Source organism: Kryptolebias marmoratus, linkage group LG15 (assembly GCF_001649575.2).
Source record: "Kryptolebias marmoratus isolate JLee-2015 linkage group LG15, ASM164957v2, whole genome shotgun sequence".
NCBI classification, from domain to species: Eukaryota; Metazoa; Chordata; class Actinopteri; order Cyprinodontiformes; family Rivulidae; genus Kryptolebias; species Kryptolebias marmoratus.
Window position 1 is genome coordinate 20,212,892 of NC_051444.1, and position 12,823 is coordinate 20,225,714.

Here is a 12,823-nt window from a genome sequence, read left to right on the forward strand (position 1 = left end):
TGTGAAGGGGAGCCTGAGGTTGTGATATTTCTTTTTTACGATGCTCAACTTTCACTCAGTCATTCATTTGTTGCAGTTTTGGCCTACGAGTTAAATTAGCCCAATCTAAGCCAACCTTGACAAAGCACTGTGTAACAATTACTGACAACTAATGGTCAAGATAGAAATAATAACAGATGCTGTCCAAAAGGAAATTACACCTGTTTTGGTAGCTTAAATTATTTGAGAACAAAACAAGCAACCTCGGTTTCACTTTGTTTCTCATCAAAAAGCTATTTAAAAAGTAAAAAAAAAAACCCACCAATGTTTATTGTTGTTCTCTGCCTTTGCGTCTTCTGAAATTGCTTCACTTCATGTTTTTGCTTCAGTGATGAAGGTAATTTATAAGACTGCATTTACTGTAAACACCACAAGTCAATTTATATTTTCTTTTTATATGCTTAATAGTACACACCAATATTAGCTTAAAAAATATAGCAAGTTCGCGAGAAAAGGCAGTTCGCAAACTACGAAGTATATTTATTCTTTCTGTCCCTGTTCTTTATGATGTAGTGGATCAAATTTGAAGAGATCATTGAACTATCTACTTTTGAGTTCCTCTGAACTCTCACTTTATTTTCTGCTTTTCATGTAAGCCAGCTGGTCAGTTTTACTTTCAGTATGGTTATTTTTAGCATCACCCCCCTGGTTTTCCAGTAAATATCCCCTGTCTGGAGGTCTGTAGTTCATCTTTGCCATGGTCTCTAGGGAGTGATTGTGTATCTGCATTTCAGTTTTTGTGTTTATGTGTCTTTATGTGTTGTTTGTGAGTACCCTATGTGCGCATGAGAGATTTAAAGCCGCTGTAATCAAAACCAGAGAATGTGCATGCTTTCCCAGGCCCAGCTGAATCCAAACCATTACGCCAGCACACTCTCTGTTCTACAGTATCATGGCTCTTAATGCCTCAAGGCTCAGGGTTGTGGGACACATGTGTGTACATCTGTGCTTGTCTATTTGCCGAGGGAGGAAGTTGTCCCAAAGTAGACTTCCTATACAATGTTTAAGCAAGTTCTTTGATGTCCAGGTTGTTTCCAACATGTTTCTGCAGCCCTGAAGCAGTGGTTTTTAGTTACGAGTAATCTTGTAAGTCTTATTGTCAGATTTTAAACTGCATGAAATTCAGTTACTGTATTCTGAATGTGCAAATCAGTCTGCGAGTCCATTATCAAGGAAATTGATTCACTTTGTTAGTTGTCAAACTGTCAGGGATGTATATTATTGTATTTTTGATGACACATGGTAAATATAATAGTGGAAATCAGAAGGCGTAAAGCCTCACAGTGTAAAACTGAAGCTTATTTATCTGTCAAGCTTTTTTTAAAAAGAGGAAAATGTGAAGAATAGTTGTGCAGAATGGACGTTTGCATTTTGATTTGCTGCTTTTTTGCACTTCCTGGTCTGTGTTTTGACATGTCAAACTGTTTGAATGGTTATTCCCTCTTGGCAGGAAAATGGCACATCTCCCTCTATGACAAGAGTTTTGTATAGAGCTTTTCTAAAAAGACAGAAGGGAATACAGGGCACCAAACAAAGACTGAACACAAACATATTTAACTTGTTATCACTTTAACAGTAACACAGAGTCAGCTCTCTGCAGTAAAATTGAACCCAGGCCACTGGCTCTGACTTTTGACCTCTTCTCGGCCAGCACTAAGGCCCTTTTAGCTCCTGTATCTGACCAAAATGACTTTTTTATTTATTTCAGTAAGTAACTGTGGATGTAGTCACAGGTCAAAGCTGGCATGTTGCAGATGTGTGGGTGTTGGGCGTGTTTGTGGTTTTGTCCTATAGGAACTGTTGACTGACTAGAGATCATGAAGTTCCTGTCCTGTTGACTCGATAAGACACAACAAAAGTTGGGACACATTATTTTGAAATGTAAACAAGTTGCAGCTGCTGTTTGGATGAAAGTGACTGGATAGGATCAGCATTAGTAAAACATCCTTTCCTATATTAACAATTTAACTCCCCCAGTCACTAATAAAGAACATTTAACAGAAATTTTATATTATTATTATTATTATTATTGTTGGATTTAAAATATCCCTAGTTTGGATAGGGCTATACAGTGTTTGTCCCAGCCACAGTGTTTGGTCTTAATAATTAAAACCTTTACTTCTCCTGCTTATGTTTAAAGGAGAAAGATAAACACAGTCACCACAAGCTTGTTCTTCAATCAAAATCCCTCCAACCCGTGACCTGTTGTGGCTTATTGCTCCAGTGTCAGGTTTCAGACTGTAATGCATTCCTTCAGCATGTGGTATTGGAGGTTTTCTGTTCTGGACTCACATCGAAACACTGTTCAGCCTGTGTATTGTAGGTGTTGCATCAGGCATGGCTTGTTTCGTCCTGAGTGGATGGCTGCCTGGTTGTCTGCAAAACACAGTCTCCGACTTAATGGTGAGAGGGATATCTGAGGCTCATGAATAATTCTGCTTGTTCTGGTGCTGCTGTTCCTGCAGCATCATTGTCTCTGCGTGTCTTCCAGCCTTTAATCTCTCCGCTCATCAACTGCTTCTCCACCTCTCTTTGTCTGCCTGTCTTCCTTACAGTCCATCTATGCATCTCCCAGCGGTGTATTGTTGCTGTGTCACTGCAGAGATGTCGAAGTCAAGGTGGATGCTGCAGTCGTCTGTAACCTTGGCAACTGCAGCATCATCTGCCACCCAAGACACAAAGCACTGTCACCCTTGACTCAATGCTTTTTTTTCCCTTCCTCCACAATACAACAGCTTTTCTACCGTTCTTCTTCTTCTCCTTTTTTTTAGTGTTATTATTTCTGCATGTCTTGATCTTAAGACTAATCCCTTGATCCTTGTATGTGCCTGTGATTTAAATCAACAACAATTTGCTAAAGCAATGAAGCCTGATGGGAATTCATAACATAATCAGTTACATCTGGCTGCATTAATGGGAGCAAGGGAAAACTGGCTGGTCGTTTGCTTCAGTTCAAGTTGTTTAATATTTCCAAACAAGCACCTTGGTTACTTAAGTATTTAGAGATTAAGCTAATTTGGATTTGCCTTTAATTTAAAAATAAGTTTGTTTTTTTTAAACATTTTAAAGTATTGAACCAAGTCTCCTGTTTTGTTGTTCCCAGCTTGTGGATGTTGTAGTTCATATTTGGCATTTTGATATTTTGATAGTAGAACTAAGCAATTAAATAGTCACATTGGCTACTAAAATTAAAATGTGTTTTAAATGTGATCTGATTCTATTTTCTCACAACACTTCACTTAAACAAGCAAAGCTTTTCTAGAGGAGTACCTGATTCCACTCATACAGCTACAATAACTTTGGGAAATTTGTGTCTGACTTCTGATCATGTTTTTGTGTGGAAGAGTTTGCCGAAGTGATAAGCTAGCTTGTTTCTTTTGCTTTTTGTTAAGATTTTGTGATCGTTCAGGTTGTTGCATATATTCTTGTCATTTCAGTCAAATACGTGCCGACAAAACTTACTGAAAATTTGATCTCCCAGTACATAGCAGTCATTTGGATGTTGTTATGATATAAACTTTGCGAAGAGATAAGCCAGGCAAAGAAAGAGCAAGAGGGATACTATCAGTATAGAAGAACACGTCTGAATCCGGCCTGATTCTAGTGGTCTAGTCATTCTTCTGAACTGAACATGGTTAAATTTACGACAAGTTTTTTCTTTTTTTTTCCTTTTTCTTTTTTCTTTTTTTTTTTTTGTGTGTGAGCAACAATTAGAAAAGTGTCTTGCCTTTTTGTACTCTGTCTACAGGAAAGCTGAATGGCTGCTGGACTTTAAGAAACTGTGGTTATGTTGATAATTGAGATGTGATATACAAGCTGGTTTCTTCCAGGTTCCCACCACTGTCAGCCCTCTTGGAGTTTCCAGGGGTGATTCTGTCTGAGTGGCTCTGTGTTTGTGTGAATGTGTGTGTGTGTGTGTGTGTGTGTGTGTGTGTGTAGTATTCCCTCTCTGTTGTTCGGTCTAGCTCTCTTCCTCTCTGGCAGTGCAGCTCAGACATTTGTTTCCATGGCGGCCAACAATTTGACCTTAGCAACAAACATTCTGAATTGAATCCTACCTTAGCAACAGGCTGAGATCTGTGCTGTCATGGAAACCGTAACAAATCTGTCAGTTAAGTCAGTTGCTAGGTGATAAGGATGAATAGTTACTTTGCCGTTCACTTGGAAGGCTCCGCTTTGCTTGGTCAGCCGATAACCTCCACAGATCTGTTCAGACTTTAAAGAGAAATGTTTGTGTTTTGCAGTTTACTCTGGGACTGGAAAAGTCTCGTAGAATGACCTTTTGTTCCCAAAGTGCCTTGTATAGACAAATATGTGATCCTGGTGTGGTATCATTGATCTGACATATAACATGTTTTGTCTGGACAAAATGGTTCCTGAACTACTTTACATAGGTGACTGAACAACACTGTTGGCTGCATATATAATACATTATTAACACCATAGTTTTACTGTAATTTTTTTTTTCAAAACCACTGGATACAGAATTATCAGTCATAAGTTCTAATTGGCATTACAAGACTTATCTTTGGTACCTTTTCTGGGTACCTCTCAAAGCGTTTATTGCAGCCAGACAAAGCTAAAAAGGAGGAAAGGAGGAGTGACATAGAGAGGAAGGAAAGAGAATAAAGTTATGTTTCCCAAATGGGAAATTGTGCCTTTTATAGGTGTTGACATTTAAAATATTCTCAGAAAAATGGGATAAAGCCTTCCAGTGGCGAAGCTAGGAATTGTCTGTATCATTTAGTAGTTTGCTTTCAAAAATGATATACAGTTTATATTAGTTTTGACTGCATTAAAAACAGATATAAATTTAGTGTAAAATACATGAATCTAGCTTTTATTAATTAAAAAAGTATTCTTTTTACCCACTTTAATATATTATATATTCATAAAAATATATAGATTTATTAAACAGTATAAAAATATATTTCTAAAGATTACTACAAACACAAATTAAGGATATTTTCATACCCAGTAACAGTTTAGGATTAGGGTGATAAAAGGCTGCTGTCATCATTCATTAATATATTTTTTTTTAATAATTTTTTTCTCATCAACTTTGTATTATTTTTTTTTACATCAAATCTTGAAATTCTTACCCAAATGCAGTGTTCATTTCTTTAGGCTAGAAGGCACCTACATGAAGAATACACAAAGGAGACATTGTTATCAAATGAATTCATATTTTACATGTTTTTGCATGTTCAGAAAGTACATGGATCGTTTCGAGCTGTAATCTTCAGAGTGCACTGGCGCAGCTCCCATGCAAACATGAAGCAGCGGGGATGAGAGTCTATCCAATGGTTCTCAATCGTTCTTAACCGTCCAAGTTGGCTCTGAGACTTTGCCATAAGTGGAGGAGTTCAGGTATCTGGCTGTATTGTTCAGAATGGAAAGATGGAGTGGGATATGGACTGACCTCATCCACAGTGATGCTGGTGTTGCTCTGGTGTGTTGTGGTGAAGCACGAGTTTAGCTGAAAGGCAAAGATCTCCACTACTCTATGTTCCAACTCTCACTTATGATTATGGGGCATGGATCATAGCTGAAAGAATGAAATACAACAGATGCAAGCGGCTGAAGCGGGTTTCATTTGAAGAGTGGCCAGGCTCAGCCGTTGAGATTGTGAGGAGTTTGTCATCGAGGGGCAACTTGGAGTAGAGCTGCTGCTCCTCTGCATTGAAAAGAGTCAGCTGAGGTGGGTCGGGAAGAGGATGTATGGGTTTCCCTGAATGACGTGACTACGGAAAAACAGAAAAAATGGATGGATGGATTATTTTTCAATTTGAAAACCTATCAGTTCTGTCTTTCTTTGTTGTGCATTTTCTGTATTAATTTGTTTCTGTTCTGCCAAATCATTATGATAAACTAACTTAATTTTTGACATAGCATTTTATCTACCCAACTCTAAACTGTCCCTAGGTGTGAGTGAGAGGGTGAATGGTTGTTTGTCTCAATGTGATGGACTTGGGACCTGTTCAGGGTCTCACACAGTGACTGCTAGAGATAGACCCCAGCTCCCCACAGGGGGTAAAGAAATTTATTGGATGGATGAATGGATGAATTTTATCTAAACTGTGACTATAACTACAGATAAAATAAGTAGCATAGTATGAGCATGCTTTACACCTTGATTGTTCTTTTTTTGACTGAAATAAAAAGCTGAAACCTTTGCACAGACTTGTAACAGTAGCAGCAGTTGGGGGTGGTGTGTTCTCAGATAGTTGTTTATCTCGTCTGGAGTCTGAGAAGTCTGGTAATAATAGGCAAACAGGAAGAGAAGCATCATAAATGTATAAATCAAATACACATCGACACACGCGTACACTCACACACACATACACACAGTTGGCTGTAACTCCAGTCCCACGGCTCTCACCCCAGCAGTGAGCTCATTAAAATGTGCAAGACGACGCCTCTCGTCCTCATGCTTTCTTATCTCTACTTCAGCTCTTCCTCTCTCGTTTCTATCATGCATCATCCTTCTCTTTTGATCCGAAATATCACATGCCCGCGCTCTCCTCATGCCAGCATCCAGGTCCTCCTATTGATCTGGAATCACAGCAGATCAAATTCTGAGTGAACACAGATCAAAATGCTGCCTGAGTTGTGCGGCTGATTGGCATGCAGGGGGAATACTTGTGTATCCCAAGTATGTTTGTGTCTATGAGTGAGTTTTCAGGGGAGGGTGGTTCAGTTTAAGGAATGGTTGCCAGGTAGAAGAGGAGGAAACAGGGAAGAATTTGTTAATTATGAATGGAGGACTTCTCTCTGGATGTGAGCAATACACAGTTGAACTGGTACGTGTGTGTGTGTGTGTGTGTGTGATTATGTGGTGGCTCAACTGAGGATACATCTTGTGGTTGCTTTAATCAAGAGGTTGCTTATTTAAATCTGCAGACCAGCTGGTGAGGAACTTAATGAGCAATACTGATGATTTTTGAGGTGCTTTTGAGCAAGGCATTTAACATTTGTCAGCACAGGGTCAGTCTGCTTCAAATTAGAACAGAGGATGTTCATAAGTGCCGCAAAATTACACATAACCAAATGTTTTTCTACTGTGATACAGCAATACACTGTAAAAAAAATAAAAATAATGAGGGCAAATGTGTAAATGACTAGTATACATTACTAACAAAAACACTGGCACTGTTCAACTTTTCTTTTCTGGACAGCTTATTTACATTGCAATCAAACCTTTTTTGTTTGTTTGTTTTACAAATTCAGAATTTAAAAATGATCAATAACTATTAGAAAATTATTTTACTCCCTATCAAATGAAGCATCAAAACTAGTATTTGCATTCAGAAGTAAAGGCAGAAAATACAGTTGCCTAACCATCTCTGTACCCTTTGACAGTGCCAAAACCTTCTACAAGGAAGAAATAATGTATTTATATTAACTTTAAACCACAGCTTACGAGTCAGGTTTTATGTTTATTTTAGGCTCAGAGAATTTGTAGCAATATTTGGCCATTATTGTTGAAGCAGTGATGCTGTTTTGAACATAAAGTGAAAGTATCTCACAATAAATTTCTCAAATAAAAGTAACATTCTTTGGAAATAAATGCATAGTGTCCGCTGTGTTGAATGCCAAAGTTTTAAATTAAGATGTTGTGGAATCTGCTGGTGCTCAAAGCTTGTTTGGAGGATGACTCTCAGCCACTTCTGCACCAAATATTAGCTCAATATCTGTAAAAAGGACTGAGTTGTCATTTTTGTGTAAGCTAAGGTCAGTTAGTTGTGGTGGCCATGTTGGATCAGGTTGACTCTGAATGTTAATTGGTTGCAGACAGAGACAGGCCGATTATCAGTGAACTAATTTATTTAGCTAAAATTGGCAACATTTAAAAAATCAGCAATCGGCCATGTCTGCGCATACTTAATCCGTTACCAAGAAGGAAAATGGAGATGCAGCAGCTGCTACAACCAGCTCCATGTAGCTCAGAATGCTCCTTGATATAGTATTTTTAGGCCTACAAGTTCTTCTAAGAGTTGTTAAATATATGTTTATTTGCGTTAAGCAATTACTGTTGTGTTTTGTTTTAAAAAAATGCATTTTGGACAAAATTAAATAAATTGTTGTATACTGTCCTTCGGCTGCCCTGATTTCTAAAGATCAGCATTAAAATCCATTCTCTGGTACTTGAGATATTTTGCTAACAGATAAACAAACACACAGACACAGAGTAATTACACAACTGCTCGCCACTATGAAAGGCTGCTGAATTGATTTAGTAATTTAGCATTGCATTTTAATCAGCCGAAACTGTGAAGCGCTCGCCTCCACCTACCAACACAAATAAAAATAAAATAAATCCAGTATGAAAGAAAATAAAAAACCAGCACACAACATTTTGAAATAATGTCTTTCTTCCCTTCTCTTTCCTTGTTGGAGGAACTTGAAGGTTGAGAAAATCCAGTTTTACTGTTGTTTAATTTATTTATTTTTGTCTCTGTATGCTTCAGTTACAGTATTTTCCTGGCACTGTTTACAGTGTAAGCCGTTCAGCTGCTCCTGCGTCTTTATGGCTTTAGAGCAAAGCTACAATCACCGTTTTTGTGCCAACAGTCCACCTTTATAGTGGCAGCAGCAGCTTAGAGCACCTTGTTTGGAAGTCAGAGCTATCTGCCATCAATTAAACTGACTTTAACTTTCAGGTCAGCTTTTTCCACGTGGGCCTATTGTCTTAAAATAGACCGGTGTTTACAGCAGCAGGTTAGCTGCACGTGAAACTGGGTCTCTGGGTGCAAACGCTCACTCGTGATACAATGCTTTATTTGGGAGTGTGCGTAGTCTCTCCAAGCAGCAGATTACTCTCTTGTGTAAATACTGGTTGAGTGCAAAAAAACCCCTAAACAAAACAAAAGATGTGCAGTTGTACGTCTGTTTGAAAGTTACGGTGGTTTTACTAGCTTTTACTTTACACATCCTGAAGTCAGATCTGTGATTCATGGAACAAAAAAAAAAACCTTGTGTGGTAAATGAGCAGTGAGATAGCATCTATGAGTGTGTGTGTGTGTGTGCGTCAGTCTAATTGTGGTTGTGTTTTCTTTCCAGGGGCAACCAGAGATATTGGTTCAGCTCTTACCAGGATGTGCATGAGACATCGCAGCATTGAGGCCAAACTCCGACAGTTCACTAAGTAAGATCCAGTCATTCTTCCCTCCTTCTCTCCTCTCCATCCAATTTATTTTCTTGCTCAGTTCATCAGGGTTGTTTTAAGTTTTAAAAAATGTTGAACACTGTGTACTTTCATCTAAAGCTGATACTGTTGCAGGGTTATCTAAAGGCAAAGGTTTAGTGCTGTTGTCTGCTGAATGGATTCCATTAGTTAAATTCCTCACCCAGTTTATATTTAAATGATTGTAACTGAATACAGCTGCTGGTATGCAGCACAGCCCACTCAGGAAACCTCACCAGGAGTCTGTTTTTAACCATCGTTTTCCTCTGTCTTCATTCTCCGTACTCCCTAATGACCTTTTCCACAACAAAACCTGTCATGTTGACGGTGATAATGATGATGGTTATCTATTGCCGTAGTTATGCAAAGACCAAATCCGTCTTAAAGTGTTTATGTTTACATGTTGCAGTAATCCTGAGCACTTTATGTGTTCAAATTCATACCTCATATTTGTGGAAAGAGAATAGAGCAATGTTGAACGTAATCAGACTTTGGAAAAAAAAACATGCGTTGAAGTCATTTCAGCAACATACTGTATCTAAGTGGGTTCATTTTCATTAGGGCTGGAAATATTTGCCTGAATAATTCCTCTCAGTCTCTGTTAAAGGCGGTAGTGTTTGGTGTGTGTAACTGAAGTTTCTCCTTCCGTCTCTGTGTCTCTGCAGTGCACTGATGGAGAGCCTGATCACCCCTCTTCAGGACAAGATCGAAGACTGGAAAAAGACAGCCAACCAGCTGGATAAGGATCACGCCAAAGGTACGCAGGCATCACAGGCCAACGTGCTAATTCATGTAACTGTATCATTACAATAATGTAGTCACCTACCTTCCCAGTTAAAGTAGCTTTATCGCAAATAAAATATCCAAGCAGCCTTGTCAGGTGATACCTGGATGATGTAAAAAGAAACTGCCAGAATGGTGTTGGTCTTTGCAGGGTATTGGTGATGTCTTCAGCGAAGCTGTAAGAATGTAGATGATTCTCTGTTATGTGTGGTAGATCCCGACAGGTCCATGATGGCTTTGAGCATGCACAAACTTTCAAAGCAAGGTCATGATGGTTTGTCATTGTGGAGGCAGGATATTGGGGTCCTGCGTGGAGCATGCTGGAGCATAATGGCAGGGTATCTGTGATGTGAGACCCGTGTGTACCAGCGTGGCTTGGTTGTCTGAATTTGAATCAGGACTGGCCGTGCTAATGGCTAGGCTACAACTGTGGTCTTGGAAACAACCTAGCGCAGACGTGATGCCCGTGGCCATAACTTTGTACTAGTGAGGCACGGCTTGTAGCTGCTTCCTTATGCAGTACGAAAGAGTTGTTCCAGGGTGAGCATATAGAGGACACAGGCGAGAATGTCATTGATGCAAAAAAATATCAAGGAAAACCCTGTATGGTGAGTACTAGAGAGCGTAGTAGCACCAGGATTGTGTTCACACTGAAGAATGGTCGAGTTGCGTAGCGTCTACAGGGGGTCATCATCTTGGGTGAAGGGATAGCGTTATAGAGGCATTATTATTATTCAGCTGGGGCTTGTCTGCGCCCCAGCTGATTCTGAACCTTTTAAGTTTCAGTTTACTAATTTTTCTGCTTTGCTCTGAATTGCACATATTTAGGATCAGATAAGTAAATGTGCATTCCTAGAACTCCACTAGTAATTTGGGGATCAGAAATATATGCACGATTAGAGGTTATACATTTTACTTTGATTAAACGATTGTTCATGCCAAGCTGCATGAATGCTGCCTTATTGGACATCTCACATCTGACACGGCTACATTTCAGACATGTCTGCAAACGTACAAACATTCAGACTGGGTTCCAAATTATAGGAAAAGGTTTTGTGCTGATGACTGTTTCACCTAATACACTAAGTTTCAGATAAATAGTGTTAACACCATACAAAATGAAACTTAATTCTGCTCTTGTTCTGGTTGTTTTGGTTTTTAGAACTGACAAAGATAAGTCTGCTTTATCACTTGTCGTCCAGCATTTTATGTGGGTTTTTTTGGACAACCTTGGATGAGGATTTAAGTTTTTTTTAGATTAGTTAGAAGATCACAATTTTAAAGTTTTAAACTGACAAGACAGATTAATCTGAGACCAAAGAACAAAGTTGTTATTTTCTTTTCCCTTCCAGGCAGCATAAAGTTTGTATCAGTGACTTTTCTGTTTATAAGCTTCTATTTAAGCTTACATGGGAAATGCAAGAAAATGTGATTTCACCTGGAGGCTTGACATTCTTCTTTGAAAGCATCTCCGTTTATCTTGTTTCAAGAGTACAAGAGGTCACGCCATGAGATCAAGAAGAAGTCATCTGACACCATGAAACTGCAGAAGAAAGCTCGCAAAGGTAACAGTCAGCTGTCCAACACTCAAGCCACTTTTTAGACACTTTCAGTCAAATCTGCTTCAGGTGCGCATGTGTAACTTGTGATTTGGAGCTGCAGATAATTTGGACCTTTGGCTCGTTTCTACTTTTTGTTTATCAGCGATGATCAGAGGCTAAAGTAGATTCTTATTCAGCAATCACAAGGAAATATGTCAGAACTGGATCCTGTTTGGGATTTTATTAAGATCTAACAAACATAAGCAAAAACTTGAGCTGACCTTAGAGTTCTGGAGGAAAATGAACTGTGAGGTTACATCGCCATCTAGTGGCAGTCAGTAATGTTGCAGCTCCTTTTTCATTTGTTCTGATTCTTTTTTGGCAGCCAATTAAAGTAGTTTGATTCAGAACCAGCTTCCCCTCAGTTGCCAGGCAGATGAACACATCCAACATGTAAGAAAAGTAGATTTCAAAAAGGTTATATACAATACATATTATATATGCTTTCATCAAGTATATATTAGGATACTATATGTACTAAACATGCACAAACAATTTATGATTCAATTAAGGATATGTATTATAGTTAGTCTTTTGTTTAGTTCAGGAAACAGACAACTATGGAATAACAATATGTTTCCGTCAGAACAAACTCTTGTCCTTTCAAACAGCTTTGACTCAAAAATTTTACAAGAGTTGAAAAAGCTCCTGGCATGTAAAATGGATGCAAAATTAGTCCTGAAGTATGGGATTAGTCATCATAATTTTAATCCCAATGTTTGTGATTTGATGTGAGGGTGCAAGATACATCATAAACATTTCAGGATCTCATGTGGAGACTTTCAATCTGTCTAAAGGTGATGTAAAAAAAAAAGTCTAATGCAAGATGCTTAGACTTGTTTTCTTTGTTTACTTCTTTTTACTATGTTTTTTGTTTTGCACTACAAAGGTTCATTTTTAGCTCTGCATTAATGTTTGGCATATTTTAATCTTCTTTTTTTAAAGTAATGTAAGACAGAAATATACATATACAGAAGATATATGGGACAATATACAGAAAAAAAAAGAACTGTTTTACCACTGACTCATAGGTCTGTAATACAAATGAAGGTACAACTGAAGTCTTCAGTGATGTGTGGATACTGTATATATGATTCAGCCCTGTCACGTGTGGAGCTTGGTGGTGTTAATGTGTCTCGGTTGCTTTTTGGTTGCTGCAGCGTTATTTTGCCCTAACCTCCGGCACTGTGGCTGTCTTGTGATGGCTTTCTTG

The 12,823-nt window shown here is 38.5% G+C and overlaps 1 protein-coding gene across 6 annotated transcripts in view; it reads left to right on the forward strand.

Annotated features, from left to right (window-relative positions):
* The window catches only part of mtss1lb (MTSS I-BAR domain containing 2b), a 64,679-nt gene that overhangs the window by 31,583 nt on the left and 20,273 nt on the right, over positions 1-12,823 (forward strand). For all 6 annotated transcript variants that reach the window (XM_017419621.3, XM_017419622.3, XM_017419617.3 and 3 more), the window contains exons 4-6: positions 9,103-9,187; positions 9,892-9,983; positions 11,500-11,574. In XM_017419621.3, coding sequence (XP_017275110.1) covers positions 9,103-9,187; positions 9,892-9,983; positions 11,500-11,574 — 252 coding nt within the window. The remainder of the gene's footprint in view (positions 1-9,102; positions 9,188-9,891; positions 9,984-11,499; positions 11,575-12,823) is intronic.